At 34.6% G+C, this 22,036-nt stretch overlaps 1 protein-coding gene across 5 annotated transcripts in view; it reads right to left on the bottom strand.

Moving 5' to 3' along the window:
* ERBB4 (erb-b2 receptor tyrosine kinase 4) overlaps window positions 1-22,036 on the bottom strand; it is a 1,148,959-nt gene that overhangs the window by 39,968 nt on the left and 1,086,955 nt on the right. For all 5 annotated transcript variants that reach the window (XM_066278878.1, XM_066278881.1, XM_066278877.1 and 2 more), the window contains exons 21-25: window positions 15,256-15,411; window positions 12,763-12,838; window positions 9,623-9,769; window positions 7,444-7,541; window positions 5,561-5,731 (exon numbers count right to left, since the gene is read on the bottom strand). In XM_066278878.1, the coding sequence (XP_066134975.1) occupies window positions 5,561-5,731; window positions 7,444-7,541; window positions 9,623-9,769; window positions 12,763-12,838; window positions 15,256-15,411 (648 nt within the window). The remainder of the gene's footprint in view (window positions 1-5,560; window positions 5,732-7,443; window positions 7,542-9,622; window positions 9,770-12,762; window positions 12,839-15,255; window positions 15,412-22,036) is intronic.

The following is a 22,036-nucleotide window of genomic DNA, read 5'->3' as shown; positions in this document are numbered from 1 at the left end:
AATATTGTATTCTTCACAAGAAAATATAATATAAATGCATATAATATAATCTTCATTTTGAAAAGTCATTTGATGATAAGGTGTTTTTAAAATTAGAAAAAGCTTATACGTTTCCTAGTTCAATCTTTTTATCATTGAAATGAAAAACAAAACAAAACAAAACTGAGTCTGAATAAATGATATGACCAAGGTTGAAGTATAAAAGCATTGGTTCTAGAATGTGAAATTGCTGACATTTAACTTAGTTTCTCTTATATAATTACCATTATGAAAAAAGTATGCATTACATAAACAGCAAGAAGTTTAATAAGATCTTGTTATTTTAAGAATATAGGATCCATGTGGGACTGTTGAAAGCTGGGTGCTCTAGCTCAACTTTTTGTCATTTGCAAGTTCTCTAAACTACTCACAGCTCAGTCTTCTTAAACCTCAAAATCAAATATTAGTACCTACTCTAAAGGGCTTTGTGAAATTGTTAATTTAAAGCATTTAGCATAGTACCTGGGTTACAGTGAACATTCAGTAAGCTTTAGCTTTTATTATTATTACTATTTTTATTAATTCATAAAATAAAAGGTCATGGTTTTGATTTATTGAATTGCAAAGACAAACCCAATGAAACTCTCATGTTTTCAAATGCCATTATTGAGAATGACATCATCGTTTCTGCCTTGCCATTTTGCTTGAATTTCTACTAGTTTATGCATTGTTAGAAACATATATAGCACAATATTATAAATGCTATATGGGAGGCCAAAGTTTTGTTTCTGTTTTCTTAAGTGACAATTTAGTAAAAATATCAAAGGTAATTGCAATGTGTGCAGTGACCTTACTAAAATATATTTATCAAAATTATGAAATCCTACCTAAGGACAATGGGATAGTAGTACAAAATAAATATATTTTATGAGAAATCAAATATTAAGCCTAGACTCAACTATTTAGAAATTGACAAAATTTTTGAGTTACCAAACTCTTATTTTCTTCTTCCTTTACTTCTACTGACTACATTTTGCGATATTCCAACTCATTTTTATATCCATCTTAGAAGAGAAAGGGCAACAAGGGGGGGCAAACCTAATAATATAAATATTTCTTAGCAGATCAAAAATTAGTGGAGTAGCCCTGGCCGGTTGGCTCAGTGGTAGAGCGTCAGCCTGACGTGCAGGAGTCCCAGGTTCGATTCCCAGCCAGGGCACACAGGAGAAGCACCCATCTGCTTCTCCACCCCTCCCCCTCTCCTTCCTCTCTGTCTCTCTCTTCCCCTCCCGCAGCCAAGGTTCCATTGGAGCAAAGTTGGCCCGGGCGCTGAGGATGGCTCTGTGGCCTCTGCCTCAGGTGCTAGAATGGCTCTGATTGCAGCAGAGCGATGCCCCAGATGGGCAGAGCATCGCCCCCTGGTGGGCATGCCGGGTGGATCCCGGTCGGGCGCATGCGGGAGTCTGTCTGACTGCCTCCCCATTTCCAGCTTCAGAAAAATACAAAAAAAAAAATAGTGGAGGAAGTTTAAATCTTAATGATAAATCTATTGTGGGTTTCCTGCTCCTTCAATATGCAACAGCTGCAATTCCTCTGTCTTCCGCTAGCTGGGATAATTGGGGGCTAGCTGATAGGTTTTGAAAGAAGTGGGGCCCTTAATCTTTAAAACTACTCATCACGAATGACTACTCCTGTAGCAACTGAAATTATGTCATCTTCTATAAAAATGTGTTGAAGCTTTTACAATAAACTTGCTAATATTATTGAAGCTAAAATATGTTTAGCCACATTAATTTATTACCTATCCCTTATTCCTGTTATATTTACTGTACAATTCATTATACCAAACAAACACAAATCTAGGTAACTCAAAAGAAAAGAAAAAAAAAACTTACCCACATTAACAGAAAATAAACTTATGCAGAAATTTCAAAACTCTAATGAACATTTAATGGAAATGTTGGGCAAAATGTATTTAAATATGAAGAGGTAAAAAAGGCAGCAATTGAACCTAAAATTTTTTATAGACTGACTATATAAAAACAGACAATGGCTGTATCATATATAAAAATAGAAGACTAACATACAACTTACAGCAACCTTCCCAGAAAACTGTATGTACTGTACACAGCCCAGAAAGCTAGTCAGTATGTTCGACTTCCAAGAAGCTAGATTATTCTCTCCAGTAGCAATCCAGGAAGCTAAACAATAACTTCCATAACAACTGGCCTAAAATGGCCAGGACTTGTTTAATAACTAATAACTTTCCCTGGCTGTTTGACTCAGTGGTAGAGCATTGGCCTGGTGTGTGGAAGTCCCTGTTTCCATTCCCAGTCAGGGCATACAAGAGAAGTGACCATCTGCTTCTCCACCCTTCCCTTCTCTTCCCTCCCTTCCCTTCCCTTCCCTTCCCTTCCCTTCCCTTCCCTTCCCTTCCCTTCCCTTCCCTTCCCTTCCCTTCCCTTCCCTTCCCTTCCCTTCCCTTCCCTTCTCTTCCTTCTCTCTCTCTCTCTCTCTCTCTCCCTCATGAAGCTATGGCTCAAATGGTTTGATCAAAGTTGGCCTCAGATGCTGAGGATGGCTCCATGTCCTTACCTCAGGCACTAGAATAGCTTGGTTGCCAAGCAACTGAGTAGTGGCCCCAGATGAACTGAGCATTGCTTGGTAGGGGGCTTGCTGGGTGGATCCCATCTGGGGCACATGTGGGAGTCTGTCTTTCTGCCTCTCCACCTCTCAATAATAAAATAAAATAAAAATAAATAACTAACAGCTTTCAAAATTCCCTCCCTTTTAAAATTTAGGACAAATCTGAGAAAGCCAAATATGCACCCAACACTAATATCAGAAGATGCTCGTCTCTAATCAACCCACTTAATAACTTCCCCAGTACAACAGCCTCCAGTCAGGACATACTCAAACTATTCCTTTATCACCCTATAATGGTTTCTCACCCCCCTGTCTGCCTTCCAGTCTCTGCCTACACACAGGTGATGGTGGTGCTGCCTTTCTACAGCACACTGAATAAATAAACTTTGCTTTCCTTATTTGGTTGCTCTTCAACCAAGTATCTTTAGGTGATTCTAAAAAGAGGGTAGAAAGTGTATATTTGCCTGGCACTTCAGATACTCTGTGATTTTATAAGTCAATTGCTTAATAATCATCTTAGATAAATACGGTTGTGTTTATTTTACAAACGAGGAAACAGTCATAAAGTTATTCAGAACATTACCTAAAGCTTCTCGGTTAGTGAGCAGTCTACATTTAAAAACTGATTTTTTTTTATTATTATTTCAAAGTCCAACATAAACTCTTAAAAAACATTTGATTAAAATTTACTTTAAGATATTCCTTTGCCACATAAATTGTCCACAAGATCTAAAATTGAGGTAACTTCTTTTCTAACTATAACATAACAAAACACCTTTATAAAAATGGGGGAATGGAAGCATTTGCACATATTAGAAATTACTCTGAAAGTTACATAAAGCCAGATGAAAAAATATAGGATAAGACAGATGAATTGTAAAGTTTTTAATGCCTGAAAATAAAAGTGATATTTAAGCACAATTCCTTTTACTAAGACCAAAAAAAGTAAAAAACACTCCACAGATAACATTGTTTAAATAATAATGTGGAAAAAGAAATGATGACCAAAGGCCAAAAATGTCTTCATGTGGCTTTTATATTGTCTCACTAATTCCATTTAGTTCACTCAAATCTTTACTAAAATTTTCTTGCATTAATCATTTAATTTACTTGATCATGAATTAAAATAAACAGGGTTGGAATTTGAGAATTCTTATGAGAAGAGAAAGATTTAAGGTTTTTTAACTTTGTAGCATTTATGTTAAGGAAGGAAAACAGTTTCCTTGAAATTTGTCTGTTTTAATAAAAAGTTATCAATTTATCACATAAAATTATAAATATCAGAAATATAATTCAGCCATTCTGCTAAATGTACAGAAGGAAAGAAAGGAGCCTTCTTCATAGGCTTAAAGATGGCACCTTCCCATAAATAAAAGACTGATGGCCAATGTCTATCAGTTAATTTATTTTTAAAATATCTTGGCTTTATCACCTTCCCACTGGGATGTAAAACATATTTTTCTTAAAAAAAAATGAATGATTAATTGAGGTCTCCCTCTCTGCCTCTTTCTATACCAGACCTTGTAAGTGAATGGACAAAAGAAACGGGGCAGGTTGGGCATGCATTTTACAAGCACATCACTGGTAAAATTTCCCAAGCAACACGTTGAGGTGGGCGCCGAGGAAAACAACGGTATCATGAAAATAACAGAATCTAATAACTCTGAAGCAACGATGTATGTAGTAGAAACAGACTGCACACATCAGAATCCTGCTCTGTCGCTGGGTAACTGTGCGACACTAGTTAAATCATTTAACTCTGAGACGAGTTTCCTCATTTTAAGATGGGAATAATAATAATAAGGGAATCTCATGGGATTGTTGCAAAGACGAGGAGACAAGATATCGGTGTTGACACACAGGAAACACTAGATAAAGTAAATAATTGCATTTTAGAGAAGGAGCAGCAAGCTGAACATTTTCCCGTGCCCCCAGTCAGAACAAATAGGGTACGTCCTTAGTGGAGGAGGAGACTAGAAGAAAAGAATGGCTTTCAGCAAAAAATTAAGCATCATGCTTATGCCTTATCAATGAAAAAAAAAGTGATTACAGGCATTATTTTTCTGCTTCTTCATGCTCCACAATGTCCAGTTCTTGATAATAATACTTATACTATACTCTGTCTCCAGCTGTATGACTCATTCATTTACCTGGGTACTCTTGAAGGCAGGAGGTATATCAATATTCTTTAAATCTAATGTGTAATAATGCCTCACATGCAGAGATACTCAATATATGCTTAAAAAATTGTGAATGAATTTTTTAAATAAACAAATAAATGAATACATAGATTGAGAGTTTTCAGAGAAAGAATGGTATTCATAGAGAGCATGGTATGATAAATGGAATGTAATTTCTTTTCAGAATCTTCCTTTAAAACTTAAATCTACATCTTCAAAAGATTCAGCCGTCCTCCTAATATAATTAACTTAGCTCAGAAGATTGCACAATTTTCTGTTTCTGCTTCAACTTGACAAAATACTTAATGTCTCTTAAGTGAGTGGAAGAGAATTCTATTGGTATTACCTCATAACTAGTAAGTCATATCAGCTTATTAAGAAAGAAAAGTAGAAACTTATCTTGATAAGAATTTTCATTTATTTTATAAACATGCCATTTTACTCATTTGAATTGGCTTTAATTTTTTTTAAATAAAGATTTGCTTTAACTAACTTAAGATAAAACATTTTTCCTTTTTGAAATCATGAAGATATTTCAGAGTACATACTATATTACCCATGCTTTTCTTCCAAAATTAACTATATATGTCAAATTTGGCATATTATTTGTTGGTATTGTATATAGCATGTTGTCCAGCTAGCAATCACACTGACATGAGCAAGATAATTGTTTGTTAATTTTAGCCTTTAAATGTATTTTAACACATTTCATTTCTCAGTCATAATAAGGTACTTGGTATATAACTGCTTCTTACCCTGTTGGAGTCAATTCTTGCTCTGGAAGTATAGATGGGAGGTGGGATGTTGAAAGCCTGGGGGACCAGGTATTCCTCAGCATCCATCATATCTTCTAAATCCTCTTCATCCAAGAGATTCTGAAAGAACTTGCTATCGTTTGGACTGGGGAGCTTCATACGATCATCACCCTGAAGGATTGCTCATCAGAAAGAAAAATTGATTCTTGCATTTATCTTAAATATGTGATGTTTACAGTAAATTTATGTGATATCAAAAACACATGTTTAAAAACTCATGCACTCATTTAAAAAATAATTCTTTATCACAACTACCAGCCATAAAGAAGCTTGTAAGATGTGCAGATATGGCATGGCAAGATAAATTTAATACAAGAAGAAAATGATAAATGCTATTAGAGATACATAAAGCAGATGTTAGCTTTTGAGGGAGGGAGGCAGAATCTATTTCATTTCTGAGAATAATGGTAGGCTTCATTGCCAACATGGTGTTTGGGATTTGACTTTAAGAGTAAATAACAAAGGGCAATTGATTTATCAATTTTTGTTTTGGGGTTGGGTTTGTTTGATGGTGTAGAGTTATCAGGATAGATTCTATGATTTGTCCTACAGCATAACATTGTTGAAGTAATAGCATTTAAAGTCACAGAGCAAGGGGCACATACTTAAACAGGAGTGGGAGAGACATCCAAACCCTTGCTATAATCTTTCTTACCTCACTTATTTCATATATGTAATTCCAATGTTATGTAATTTTTTTGGTAACCAGTTTGTTATTAAGAGTTATTGGAGATAATGATAGTTAGAATCATTATCTTGTAATATCTAGATTTTACCTTTATGTCAGACTTTAGGCATGAAGATAAACACTACTTCATTTTGTTAAGCGTAAGCCAAGGTCTATTTTTTATGGTTTAGGCCAGGGGTCTCAAACTCAACTCAGCATGTGGGCCACAGAGCAAGATCACAGCCGTTTGGCGGGCCGCACTAGGTCTACAAAAGGCAACTGTTACGCAACACTTTTCAGTGTCACAAAACGACCAGAAACTGTAGTTCGCATCACAACTGCTGTTAACTAAGCTAATATCTAGCTAGGATGCTAGAGAAATGAAAAATACAAGTAGGCCCTTAGGCTTACTTAATTTTATCCAAAATATTTTGAACTTCGTGGATTAGTCTGCGGGCCGCACAAAATTGTTCGGCGGGCCGCATGCGGCCCGCGGGCCATGAGTTTGAGATCCCTGGTTTAGGCCAAAATCATCATAGAGAAATATATTATGATTTTTAAATTATCCGATCCATTTTTTTCTGGTGTTAAACATAAAATCTTTTTTAGGCCTGTTGTTTAATTTATATGTATATTTATTAATTTATATGTAATTCATTTGAATCTGAGTTATGCTTAGATACTGCATATCTCCCAAAACAAAACAAAAGATTTAAAAATATTTTTCTATGAAATGAAATATGAATATATTAAAACTTTTAATTCATTGTCTTCAATCACGGACAAAATTAAAATAAAAATCCCATCTTTTTGTTCTGAAAAGGGAAGATTACAATAATGAACATGACTTACACATAAGGTTAATAGAAAGCAGAGTGTTAGAAGGCTAGTCTGAGGACAAAGGCTTTTCATATATATGGATAATCATAATTACCTGGCTGTTCAATAGCAGGGACACTTGAATACTACGAGAAGGTGCTTAAAAGAGTTCTGACATAAGTCAAAAGGCTCTTTTCCCTAAATCATTTAACATGATATTCTGCCTAATCTATTTCTAAGTGATGATTTCCACAGTTCCAAAGTCCAGATATTATTCATATTTTGTAGGGAGTTTGCAATTGGGATTTTTTTTTTAATTAAAGTCAAATGTACTAACCTGAATAACTAAGTATCTTTGAGGGTCTCGAGCCATCCTCGAAAATTCAGCAGCCAGTTCCTTAAATTTAGGTCTACTGTCAGCATCAATCATCCAACCTAGAAATTCACAGGCAGTCAGTCACTATATACATAATTAGAGAAACATGCAATGTACATTTATAAAACTATAAACTAAAAATGTTGTTTTAATAATATTGATCTGAAAAACAAAGACAACTAATGAAAGAAACAATCCAACAGGCGAGGGAGCTATGTATCAGTTTGCTGTCATTCAGAACTAAATGTAATATACTGTAGAATAACAGAAACATTTTATTATTTTGAATTAACTTAAAATTAAGTTTTCTTCCTATAACTATAACCTAGCTTAACTATATTAACTTGCAGAATTTCAGATCTTTCATACTTAAATATAGAAAAAATTATCTTTTAAAATTTTTCTTTGATGGTTGTAAAAGAGGTGATTAGGATATAATTGATTATTTTGTATCAGGAGTGACTGGAGTAAAAGCTTTGCTTACAATGCAGTGTAATGGCACAAAGGGGAAAAAAAGAATAGAAAGCAACTTTCTCATGGTGCTTTTTTTACTGGTTGGGAAAAATACAAATTTAATGCAAATTTATTTGTAATGTTTGTTTAGCAATAAGTCATTAGCTTATTTTGGTAACCAGCCTTTTCAGAATAAAAATTCTCTCAGCAGTTTTTATTATTATTTAGTGAGGAGTCGAGAGAAAGTGGGTCTCATCTCCCTAGGCTCTGGTTAGCTGATGAGATGGCAAGAATAAAAGCACCAAGCTCTCTTTCCAAATGACACTTTTCTTAGGTATTAAAACTCCTAAAAGCACGATAAAATTCCCTTTCAGGAAAAATGATTTCCTAATTTTTTTATTATCTCATCAGGATATCTAAATGAAGTATCTTAATATTCCTCTTTGCCAGTTACAGGATCAAATTATATAATGTGTTCATGTTAAACATTCTTCCACAGATGACCACCGATCTGTACTTGATCCAACGAAACTATAAAACTCACATCTCCTTTTTCTAGGGGTTCAATTTTTATTCTTATTCTGGTAAATCTATGGGGGACATCTTATGTATCATTAATTACACCTGAATTTTTTCTCTCCTAATGAAGTTGAAATGCTATGTATTCTGCTTGCATTTATTGAAAAAAAAAATTTCCAAATGCTTCTGATGCCAAGATGCTAATAGGAAGATAGGTGTTTCTGAAGTTATTGTAACCAAAAAAAGGCTAACTTCACAGCAAGGAATCAGTTTCTTTCTAACTAAATATTGAGTAAATAGAACTAGGCTTAGTGGAAAGGGCATGCTGACCTGAACTGGAAAGCACATTTTTTATTTCTTTCCTCACTGTCAGAATGTATCACACATGTCATGAATATAAATCTGGGTAGACTTGGGCCCAAAGTCTCTTATTAATAAGATGCTTATTCACCTTCACCAGTTTGTTTCTTTGGTAACTCCGTGTAAATCAAACGGGAAAAACTCAAGATTACACAGGAAAGATTGCTGAATGTTAATCTCACTTAAATTAAATCAGAAACTCCAGAGACTTTTCTAATTCTATTTAAATTAAGAGCCTAGGCTTCCAAAGCATGTGTCTGGGGCATAGAAAGGAGAAAGGAAAGTAAGAAAATTAGATGTAAACAAATGATCAAATTGAAAAAAGTAAATAAACATCTTTAATCTTTTTAGTTCAATGTAGATTCAGGTCTTCCCACTTCCTGTTCTGCTCTGCTAATTTCCTTTGACTAAAAACCTATTTCAACTTAATGCACTTTTTTAGAGATTAGTTTCAAGCTTTCTTTATGTTTAGATCATTTATTTAGTCTGGTATTCTCCTATAACACTACTAATATTATTGTGACTAATTATATCTTTTTATGAAAGAAAAGCTGATTGTCATGGAAATGATAAACTCAAAGTGAAATAAGTAAAAGAGTCATATGATTTGAATTCATAGCACAGAAGCCTGATATTGCTTCATTTTAACAATAATCACAACAAACACAGGTGCTTATATGCTCCTTCTATAATTGTTTTTGAGATTTTATAATTTTCAATATACAGAAACACTATGCAGGTTGATTAATCTGTGCTACTGCTTTACTAAGAATAATGAGGATGATGACAAAATTATTTTCCATCTTACATTTGACCATGACCATGTAAACGTCAATAGTGCAGATAGGAGGCTGGGGCAAACGTTCTCCTTTCTCCAGTAAATCAGGAATTTCTCGGGTTGGAATTCCATCATAGGGTTTTCCTCCAAAGGTCATCAGTTCCCATATAGTGACTCCTAAATTGGAGACCAAATTCTTACGTAAACATATTAACAATATACTTTGAATAATTCATCACTATACCAGTGCCAAAAGAATGCTCTCTAGAAGCCAATCAAAAATAGTTTAAAGTAAGGCTCTTTTGATTCCTATATCCATTTTGAAATGCCCAATGACAAACTCTCTGTGGGAAATTCAATTCCTTTATTATAGTCTTGAAATTTTTAAAGAGTAGCAGAGATATTTCAGAGTTAGTGTCAGAATAAAAGGTCAGTTCCCCACTTATAACGTTTAAGTAATGTTATTGTTTGCTGACCCAAGTTAAGTTTTACTACACCACATTAGAGCCTATAAATCAATTTACTTACTATATACTGTATACATGTATACTTGGTATCAAGTAAGTATGATTGCAGGATAAATCTAATATTGACTAAATTCAAGATTAACATCTTTGCTATTAAAAGCCCTAAAGGTGAAGATGGGGCTCCTGAATAATTATCTTTTTTATGGTAAATAATTGTGGCTCTCTTTTTAACTAACACGAAGAAAACAAATGAAAAACAAAATAAAAAACAGAATCATTTCTTTAGCTTCTGAGAAGCTGAATGAGGAATGATCCATATGTAAGGTATCATACATGTAAAGAGGGGTCACAAAATTGAAAGGAATCAATACTCGATTTTTCCCTAGATAATGAGATCTCTTTCTTGAATCACTAGAACATTGATTTTCTCAGTAAAAGCAAACACCTGGAATATTAGCATGCAGATGGCCAGCTTTGATAATAATGCTGATTTTAATTTGACCGATAATACATACATTATAGATCTCTTTTTTATTATAATCTAATACTTATATAATTAAAAAGGTGTAGTTTTCTTAGGAATAAAGACTTTAAATTCAAAAATAGCTATCTGGGCACACTAGTATTCTCAAGTGACATTTCATCGATGCCTGTATCCATGTAAAATCTATTAACTAGGGCTTTGTTTTCTTTTTCACCACCATCTATAATAAATTATTTATTCAAACTGAAGTCTTTTTAAAGCTCATACACTTATGTGAAAAAGAAAGTAAAAAAACCTCTTCTATAGAAAATAACTTCACAGAATAATTTAATCATTAATCCCTAACTTAGCATGTCATGGTGGGAAGTCATGTACCAGGCATATGAATTTTTAGTAAAAGGCTCATCTTTATTTTAAGCAAAGCCCTATTTTTGTTTTTATAAGTCTAGGTTAACACACCGCTGAAATAAGCCATTACTACCCTCAAGAGAAAACATAATCTTGTTATTTTAGAGGTTACTCAAAATTTGTCTGCAACAGATTGCCACGTTATTTTATTTATTTTTTACATTTTTTCAGATTGCCACTTGAATTCAAGGAAACACAAGTAGAAAAAAAAAGATGCTATATAAATCTATTACATAAAATATAAAATATAAATTCATCCATATCGTGTAATAGATAAATTTATGATATATAATATATAAATGCTTATCCACATATTTATGTATATCACATGGTATACAAATTTATGCTATATATTTTATAAATTTATTTTTTATTTAATTCTTACATTTTAAAGAAGAAATTTACAAGTACCTTGTACTTGTCGAAATCTCAAAGACACAACACTTTCTACTCTTTAGCTGAGCAGAATCAATGAGGACTGTGTAAAAATTTTAATACCTCCTATGGCATACATGTGAGGGGAAGGCCCCATTTTATAGAAATATATAATTTTTTTCTACAAAGAGGTGTAAGTTCTTTAGTGATTGAATGGATTAATTCTTTTCTGAGAAATAAAAAGAAGAGATAAAAACTGAACTTACAATTGAGCAAATTCTACTATGTTTTAAGTCCCATTATCACCTTTTTTTTAAATTTAAATAGGCAATGTGCTTTTAATTTCTATGAAATGCTAGTTTTATATGCTGGGTTTATATTTGGAAAGGTGTTGATTCATTTTTACTAATACCTGGATGGATATAAGTTGTAAAAAGTCAGATAGATGTTACATAGCTATCTCAACAATTCAGTTAAATGTAATTTAATAAATTTTCTAAATTTAAAAGTCACTCTTTCCCAGTTCATTATATTTTGTGCTATAATACAGCTTTTTTAATATGTCCAAAAGTATTTGGTTAATGAAAATCAAGGTTGCAATTAGCAATCTTCTTTCTCATCTCTCCCCTCACATTTATTATTTCATCTAAATGCTTTTAGTAATTGCTCTTTGTTATAATAATATGCTCTGTTTTTTTAAACTGTAGAACAGAAATTTCCATTAAAAAATTCTTTTTTTTTTAAACAGTCATTGTATTTAGAGAATGTCTTCAAAGAATTGTTTAAAGTTAAAGCCATGAGATTCTATGAAACTGTACCTAAACTAAAACTGGCATTTTTTTTTCTTTCAAGATGCTCAAAAATTTTGCTACAGAATCAAAGGTTATAGCTGGCAACTCAACCAAGATTTTAATACATTACATTTTAGAGAACCAAGAAATAACAAAAAGTCAGGTAACAATATTATTAGAGGTTTGGTTTTTTTCTTAATGTAAGAGTTAATTCTTTTAGAAAGCAAGGTTTATAATAGGTTTTTATATAGTTATACATATTATATAGATAGATTTATATATTATATGTATAAATTTATATATATAAAATATATATTTACATATTATAAAGGTACATTTAAATAGGTGTCATATAGGTAGAGGGGGAATAGATGGTAATGGAGGGAGACTTGACTTGGGGGTGAACACACAATGCAGTATACAGATGATGTATTGTAGACTTGGGCACCTAAAACCGCAGAGTTTTATTAATCAATGTCACTCCAATAAATTTAAAAAAATAAAAAAATAGGCATTTACAATACAGACACATAATCTGGCTTAAGATATTTACATGAACTTTATATATATACATATATATATCACATATATATATGTATATATATTTGTTTTAAATGCTTTAATTCACAGGGAAGATTTATTTACCATAGCTCCAAACGTCACTCTGGTGGGTGAATTTCCTGTAGTGTATGCACTCCAGAGCCATCCATTTAATTGGCATCTATAGAAAAATAAAAAGTGAAAGTTTTATAAAAAGTATTTTCTATATTTATTTCCTAAATGTGAGTCTTGCCTTAATTATATTTTTTGATTATGTATCAAAAATAAATATTTTGTTTTTCAATACAGGGAACAAACAAATCGAAATTTATAAAATTTTTTAAATGAATTAACCTGAAGTTACATTTATTTATAAAAAACTTCACAGACAGTGAAAAATAAAATAATAAAATAAGCATCACTTTTTATAGCTCTTAATTTATATAGTAATTAAATTACTAGTTAATGTTGTTTTGCAATTCTAAACATCAACAGACGTATTTTTTAAAATGAGGTTATATTGTATTATTTCCCCACAATGAGATTCCTTGAATTCTTATTTATCCGTTTCACCCACAGACAGATGTCAGGCCACCAGTAACATGGACTCTCTCCATACTCGCGCCCCTTTCCTTCTCCTCTCATCTAATATGGCCACTGAAACCCCTAAAACAATAAATTACAAAGTTAGCCTTGCTTTATTAGTCTGCCCCAAATGATCTCCTTCAGCTTGGTTAGCTAGTCTTGAAAATACGTACCATTTTCAATATAGAAATTAGAAAAAGAATGTGAGAGAATCTGTACAAATCCATCATCACTACAAGAAAAACAACTTAAGTCCCATGCCCTGCTGCTGATGGGCCAGCAGAATGAGTTTTTAACTACGTAGAGCAGCATGATATAGCTGGAAATATAATTAGATTCTATGAAATAAAGATAAACACTTCTACTTTGCAGTTGAAAGCTTAAAACTAAATAGGCCTTTGAAATCCTGAGGTTGGCTGCTCACCAAGGTGATACCAAGGTAACTGTAGTAGAGAATCATGGTATTCAGTGAAAAGGAACAGAAGACACATTGAAAATAATTTCCCTATGGGCAAGGAGTTAGCAGAGTTTATGGACGATAGGCATTGCGTTCAAGAAGTAAGTTTAAATCACAGGTGGCTTGATAAAGACTTACTGGTTACTAGGCATTTAAAGCTATAATGAATCTTGCTTTAGACAGATCTTACAGTTGTATGTTCTCAAGACAAGTGAAGTCATGTAATTTATAGACTTCTCCTCCTGTGCTATCTTGTAGAGAATTTCAAAGCCATGGTCTCAAACTGCTGCAATTGGGTAGAAACTAGGCAAAATACTCTAATAATATCAAGAAAAAGCCAGCTATAACACAAAACTGAATATTTTAAAAATAAACTTTGTGTTCTTGTGCCTTATAATAATATTTGAATATATATGATTATATAAAAAGTTAATATAAAAATAAATGACAAGTACTTGGAAACCTATCATTGCAAAATACTTATATATTTGGATGGCCCATGACAAATAAGGCACATAATAAACATATTATTTATATGAAATAGGATAAACTTTTTTTTATTTTGATTTTTGGTTAGTATTAACTTTGGGTCACCAGGGGGTAAGGCTCCATCTCCTGATCTATGCTTACCCAGGTCAAACTAGAGGTACCTCCACCTAAAGACTAAGCTGGTCGATTAGCCAAGAATGGCACGCTAATAGTGGTTTAATGGGAACAGACAAGACGCAAGGCCTGCACGTAAGGCAGTTAGAGAGGCTAGAACTCAGTTGTCAGGCAGAGCCTGAGGCTGCCAAGTCAGAAAAGTCAGGAGAAGCTGTGGCTGTTCTGACCCGTGGGATATAGCAAGTTACATTCTAGTGGTAAGAGTTGGGTAAGAAATAAAGTAAACTGGAAACTCATACACTATGATAAAAGTTAAGGGGGGAAAAAGAAGCCAGATAAGAAGAACCTGTTGTATCTGTTAAATAGGAGGAGAAACAAATATATGGTAACGGGATATAATTTGACTTTGGGTGGTAGGTACACAATATAATCAACAGCTCAAATGCTATAGGAATGTTTACCTGAAACCTACGTACTCTTATGGATCAATGTCACCCTGTTAAATTTAACTTTCTAAATAAAATTAAGTGAAAAAAGAAGTTAAATAGGATGGTCAATCTCCCTATGGTTGTAGGGAGGAGTCTTTAAGAGAGAAATTGTATCCCTCTGTGAATGTTAGCTTTATGCTTTTAGGGTCAATGGAACAATTTCTGTAGCCCTGGATTAAAGCTGTCTGGAAAGGACCCACCCACATTTCAGCACTGGCCCTGCTGTAAGGATTGCATGGGTGCAGACCAGGCATGGTTTTGTTTTAGCTACTTTTGAGAAGTAGAACTTGATAATATATTCTCTCTGTATATTTTTTCCCTGGGCGGGAAAGAACACAAATGGTAGAATTGGGATTTTTTAATCTCCCAAACTTTAGGCTTATTGGATTTTTCCTATAAAAGATAAGGAGATAAAAGGATACACACTATGTTTAAAAGTAATATTGCCCTTAAAAAGACACTCACCTTTCCTCCATCAGCATTATACTCTTTTTCATCTCCTTCCAAGAGTCTGGCTAGTCCAAAATCCGTGATTTTCACATGGTTTGGAGATTTCACTAAAACATTTCGGGCTGCCAAATCACGATGAACAAGCCGCCTTTCTTCCAGATACATCATTCCCTGAAAAACACCAAGTTCCCCAATGATAGTCCGTTAATGCCTAGTTGTTGTTTTTTTTGTTGTTGTTGTTGATTAAACAGGAGTTTCTTAGCATTCAGTTAAAAATGCTTAATTCTTTAAGTGAAGCAGAATCCTGGAATATTTTCAAAATTAGGAAATAACTGGGATTAAAAAGGAAACAAAAAATAGCTTTTGGCCTTTTGTCCTTGAATTTCTATAAAGAAGAATAAATTACCTTACAGGAGCTAAATGTTAGATCATTTTTTTCCCCAAGACTTGGTTCTTTTGCAAACACTTCCATTACTGAAGTGTGCAGGTGTCTTAGTAGATAAGCTAACATATATTTGGACTGATCCACATATTCCTAATTGTTTTCTTCTAAATAACTGCTGCATCATGTCATCTTCCCTGTACACACCTGCTCCAAACAAATGCTCTTATTCATAATTTTAAAAGATATTTCATATAAAGATTTAATCAAATCAAAATCACAATCATAGCTTCTATTAAGGCTGATGAATTATATTTTTATTAATTATGCAAAAAGTAAAGTGTACGGTTGAATCATTAAAAGTATAAATTTTTTTTTTGAATTTTTCTGAAGTGAGAAGCAGAAAGGCTGAGAGACAGACTCCTGCATGTGCCTGACCAGGATCCACCTGGCATGCCCATCAGGGAGCGATGCTCTGCCCATCAGGTGACGATGCTCTGCCCATCTGAACCATCGCTCCATTGCAACCGGAGCTATTCAATTCAAGTGCCTGAGGTAGAGGCCACAGAGCCATCCTCAGCACCTGGGCCAACTTTGCTCCAATGGAGACTTGGCTGCGGGAGGGGAAGAAAGAGACAGAGAGGAAGGAGAGGGGGAAGTGTGGAGAAGCAGATGGGCGCTTCTCCTGTGTGTCCAGGCCGGAAATTAAACCCAGGACTTCTATATGCTAGGCCAATGCTCTACCACTGAGCCACGTGGCCAGGGCTAAAAGTATGTAATTTTTAAAATAGATTTCAAAACATTAATCGTCATTGTAAGAACACACAATAAAATTGCATAGGTTTTATGACCCTCAAATTTGTCTTTCATATGTTGTCTTCATGAAACATAGGGTAATTAAAAATAAAATACACTGCTTATTGTCAATAAGCTGCCTCTCCTTGCAGTATATAGTCATATGTATGCATATATATGTTATCTGTATATGTCATCTGTACATATAACATATATATCATATTAGTATCTATGTAAATTTTTAAAATTGCATAAAAGCAAAAATTATTAACTGCTAAATCAGCAGGAAGAAAACATAGTCATTAAATACTAGCCTTAACAAACTGGTTGATATAAAACCAAGGACGTAAATTCAGAGGTCTAGAGGGCATATGTTTTGTTTAAATAAATATATTTTTTATTAAAAAGTTAGGCGGGATTTTTTATTTGAGTATTTTAGCAGTAAAAAAAGTTGTCATTCAAAAGCCAATCAGAATTATGATAAATGGTTAAAGAATACTCTCATGCCAATTGCAAATCAATGCTGTTGGCAGTTAACATTATAACTGCAGGACTTTGAAGGATTAACGGTTTCTGATTTCAAAACAAAAGCTGTTGAAAACAGACACATAAATCACACAGGTCAAAAAGTTATGAACTGTGTACCCAGTGTAGTGTAAAAAGAAGATTGCTTCAAACAGCATCATGAGCCAAACTCTATATAAATGTCCATTAAACACGACCAGTGGAGATAGCGCTTGATATGGTTCAATCAGTCAGCAGTTGGGTGACACCACATATATTAGTGTTTTCTGAAATCAATCCATGACAAGGATTTATGCGCGTTTCGCCTTATTTCCTAAATAGTGCTTTCTATTTGATTATGTCAAATGGGAAATTCCTAAAATACAGTGAAACTAAAAACATAGAGCCCATAGGTGACTTGAAGGATCAAAGCTAAAGCTAACTGAATAAGTAAATAAACATATTGCTTAAAAGATAAATATCATCATTAATTTTGGCATTCTAAGAAATGTTCACAATAATATTCATTATTCTCTTTCTTACCACCTTCAGATAGAATATGGAAAGCATGTTGGCAGCAAGTTAATATTCAGATCCACACATGATTACAGACCACAATTACTATGTGCCTAGCATTGCACTAGACACCAGAGAGACAAAAAATGAGTCAAAGTCCATGCATTAAGGAGGACAGAGTTAAGTTGATTAGGTGGGCCGATGTGGAATACAAACTAAGGTCATTGGCATGTTGTATGTAAGGCATTTTAGCTCAGCTCTAGTTTGAGGATCATTTGTAGCAGACCTAGAAAGCCTGTGTGAGGGGGAAGCTTCAGAGGGATACTGAGTCCTAAGTGAAGTTTGAATAATACCCACCAGCTGGACAAGATGAGGACAAAACTACAGATAAGGAGAATAAGTACAGGGACATCAATAGCATGGTGTACTAGGACAAAGGTATGTAATTCTGTATTTCTGAAGAATAATGTATAAGGGAAAGGGAGTGGTGAGTGGTAGAACTGAAAAATTAAGAAAAGGTTACATCCAAGAAGGGTCCCTTCCATGTCATGGTAGACAATTTGGCCTTTCATTTTGAGCAGCATTCAATGTGGTGATGCAGAGTTGTTTTAAAAAGAGAGTGAGACAATTCTGTTGGTGTCTTGGCTTCAGTATAGAGGATATATTGGAGAAAAATATAGATGAAGTCGGGGCCACTGCCACAGTTCGTAAGAGAGAAGATGAGAACGAAAAATAAAGTTGCATATTCTCAGTCCATGAGCTACATACATTTTTCATGTATATATGAAAAGTTTTAAACATCCTCTTTAGCTAATTATTACATGTACCTCCTTGAGGACATCTGGTCTTTAATGTCAGTACCCACCATTCTGCTAGTATTCTTTCTGATACTCAGACAGCTCCTGCATACATGAGTGTGCACGTCTTCAACTAAACTACATCGGATGAAATATTAGGAAGCAGATGATTTCAAGATATAGTTATAAATAAAGTAATTATACTTGGTAATTGGCTGAATAATAAAGAATAGTAAATCAAGAATAATTCTGTTTTTGTTTTGTGTGTGTGTTGTAACTTAGGTAGATAACAGTTTCTTTAAATAAAAATCATCCTAATGGAAACGCCATGTATATATATTTCTTAACATGTGCAGGAATAATGAGGTATACTCTGTCACTAGGGAATTAACAGTCATCAAGGCTCTGATAACACATTCTACATTACAGGCAAAACTTCAAAAACTCTGAAAGTTCTTTGATACTCTATACACAAAGCCTCAGCAGGTGATATAGTATCCTGAGTCTCAACAATATTTGTCTAGAAAAAAATATTTCCTTAAAAATAATGAAAACGCAGTTGATAGAGGAATGCTTCATTGGTTGAAAAGAAACCTTCTGCCCGGCCCCAAAGCAGCTGCTATGTCCTTACCCTGCCAGATTAGGTGGAGTACATTGTGGGAATAGTTACCCTAACAATCACAGTGACTGAATACTTAGCATGGCGGGCATTAAACTAAACACTTCTACATTCATAGGTTCACTTAATCCTATAAAATGCATACTGATTTCATCCCATTTTAAATATGAGAAAATGAGACTATGAAAGGCCAGGGGACTTGCCACAAGTCATTTATCTAATGAGTGGTAGAATATAGGTTTGATTCTTTGCTGTGAAACCCTACATCTGTACATTTCATCCTAGCTCCTCTCTTGATGGGTGACAGTCATGTGAGTGTGTGTGGAATTCAGTGTACACAGTAAAGTCAGAGAGCTTTAAAATATTCTAGTACTTTTATAGAAAAAAATATTATTATTTGTTTTTGTGAATCGGAGGGGACAATGCAAGTGATTAAGTTCTATTTCTTTTTAAAATACAGTTAAATTTTAGAATGTTTTATGATATAGCAGAAATGTGAATTGTGTACATTGAAAACTCAAATCTTGCTTTGGCCCCGGCCTATGCAGGATAGTGGGATGGGTTTGAATGCAGATTCTGGAGTCAATTGCCTTATCAAACCTCAGCTCTGCCATGTTCCAGCTGTGGGACTCGGGCAAGTTAATTAAATCTCTGCCACTCCCCTTCGTCCTCTCTGAAACAGCCTTTTTTTTTTTTTTTGTATTTTTCTGAAGCTGGAAACAGGGAGATACAGCCAGACAGACTCCCGCATGCGCCCGACCAGGATCCACCCGGCACGCCCACCAGGGGCGACACTCTGCCCACCAGGGGGCGATGCTCTGCCCCTCCGGGGCGTCGCTCTGCCGCGACCAGAGCCACTCTAGCGCCTGGGGCAGAGGCCAAGGAGCCATCCCCAGCGCCCAGGGCCATCTTTGCTCCAATGGAGCCTCGCTGCGGGAGGGGAAGAGAGAGACAGAGAGGAAGGAGGGGGTGGGGGTGGAGAAGCAAATGGGCGCTTCTCCTATGTGCCCTGGCAGGGAATCGAACCCGGGTCCCCCGCACGGCAGGCTGACAACCGCTGAGCCAAAGGGCCAGGGCTCTAAAACAGCCTTAATAGTAACTATCTCACAGGTTATGGTAAAAATTAAATAGATTAATATATGTAAAGCGCTGAAATAGTAACTGGCATATAGTAACTCTAGAACAAGCATGTTTCTATTGTTTTTCCATAGATAGATATAAATAGTCCTAGAGTGCACAAGAATCACTTACCCTCATTAACTTCAATTACCTATTTCAGAAAATCTGTGAATCTCAACTAATATTTCACAGTAAGTATTCAATAAATATTTGCAAATGATGATACATATACCTATAACCTGCTCATCATCATTAATGTATAGAGCAAAATTTTAGAATAATTACTGTTCAAAGTATTTTAATAATGAATCACCTGAGGATGATGTCATCTAAGGAGACAAAAAATCTAGGAAATCCGTTAAAAGATTTGCCCTGCATGAACACCACACAAATTCAGGAATCTAGTGAAGATTAAGTTTCTGAACAGGACAGGTAGAAAAGTTTTCAATGCTGGAGACTATTTTTCATGAGTAAACAAAACAGTAGATTAGTTGTACCAAAGTATCTGCCTCGTATCATTTAACGGGATTTTTTGGTAGATGTGGTTTAGGGGCATTTTGTCTACTTTGAGATTGAGGTGCTACAAGTCTGATTTTACACAAACTATTCAGAATTTACCATTACCTGACCATTCAGAATTTTACTATTTTTCATACTTGCTGTGATGTTATAATAAGTTTTCAAAGAATGCTTACTAATCTTCTGTTTTACTTTTACATTTTTTTTTTATTAAGTGAGAGGCAGAGAGGCAGGGAGGCAGACTCTCACATGTGCCCTGACTGGGATCCACCTGGCAAGCCCCCTATAGGGTGATGTTATGCCTATTTGGGGCTGCCACTCTGTTTCACGGCAACTGAGTTATTTCAAAGCCTGAGGTGAGGCCATGGAGCCATCCTCAGCACCTGGGGTCAACTTGCTCCAAGCATTTGAGCCATGGCTGCAGGAGAAGAAGAGAGAGAGAGAAAAGGAGGAGGGTGAAGAGTGGAGAAGCAGACGGTCCTCCCTTCTTCTGTGTGCTCTGATTGGCATTCAAACCCGAGACTTCCACATGCTGGGCTGACGCTTTACCGCTGAGACCACCAGCCAGGGTACTCTACCTTTTAAAGTGTGCACCAGTAAGTACAAACCAGGTAGGGAAGGTCAAATTCTACTCTTGACTTTCAGAAATGCACTTTAATACAAAATCCAAGGATAATTTTATAACAATAGAATTTTAAGTTTTAGTCTATGGTAAGAATCTAAACATATAAACGGCTCATATAAAAAAAGCAGTGACTCAATTTTCAAATATCAGCATTGAAGAACACCTGGCAATGACTTTTTTTTCAATCTTATGATATTTGAGTTAGAGCTGTCTAGCAAAACCACATTATTATTGTTTTAATTCAATGTGAAAATGTATTCTGCACAGCTGCAGGAAGCTAACAGAAGTCAAGAGAGACCAGACTATTTCTGACAATAAATATTTGCTTCCCATATATATAGGCCATGCAACAATTTCATCAAACGTGTGTAACTAAAAATTTCAAGCTGCAGTCAACTCTCATAGGCATTAATCTCTGGAGTTAGCAAGAATGCATTATTTTTTTCTGTTTTCATTCTAATAACCTGAAGTTTTCTTAATAACAGGAGGTTTCAGGAAAGCTATCTTCAAATGGAAATCACTCCACTTTTCTCTGAAAACAATTCAATCCCCGAGGAAAAAAATTACTATAATGCTCTCTACTGTTAGAGCTAAAGATATGAATATTGTTCAAGAGAAGAAAGGGACATCTTTTAATGAAGTGAAAGATGACTTCACCCAAATAGTGTATAAAGGGAAAGTAAAGGGGCTCTGTAACTGAATGAAGAGAGAAGTCTTTTCAACCACCGAAAGCTGGTTCATAGAAGAGTAGAAAAAACACAGAGCTGTATGTTGCAAGATGGAAGTCCTGGACACGCTGCTTACTAGGTTTATGACCGCAGGTACTCATTTCACCTCTCCTATAAAAGTGACAGATTGGCCTAAATGATCTCTGAGGTGTCCTCTAGCTTTAAATTTTTATTCCATGATAGAAGGAACTG

The sequence above is a fragment of the Saccopteryx bilineata genome, chromosome 5 (assembly GCF_036850765.1).
Source record: "Saccopteryx bilineata isolate mSacBil1 chromosome 5, mSacBil1_pri_phased_curated, whole genome shotgun sequence".
NCBI classification, from domain to species: Eukaryota; Metazoa; Chordata; class Mammalia; order Chiroptera; family Emballonuridae; genus Saccopteryx; species Saccopteryx bilineata.
The sequence above is the reverse complement of the archived record's forward strand: the minus strand, read 5'-3'. Positions and strand labels throughout refer to the sequence as shown.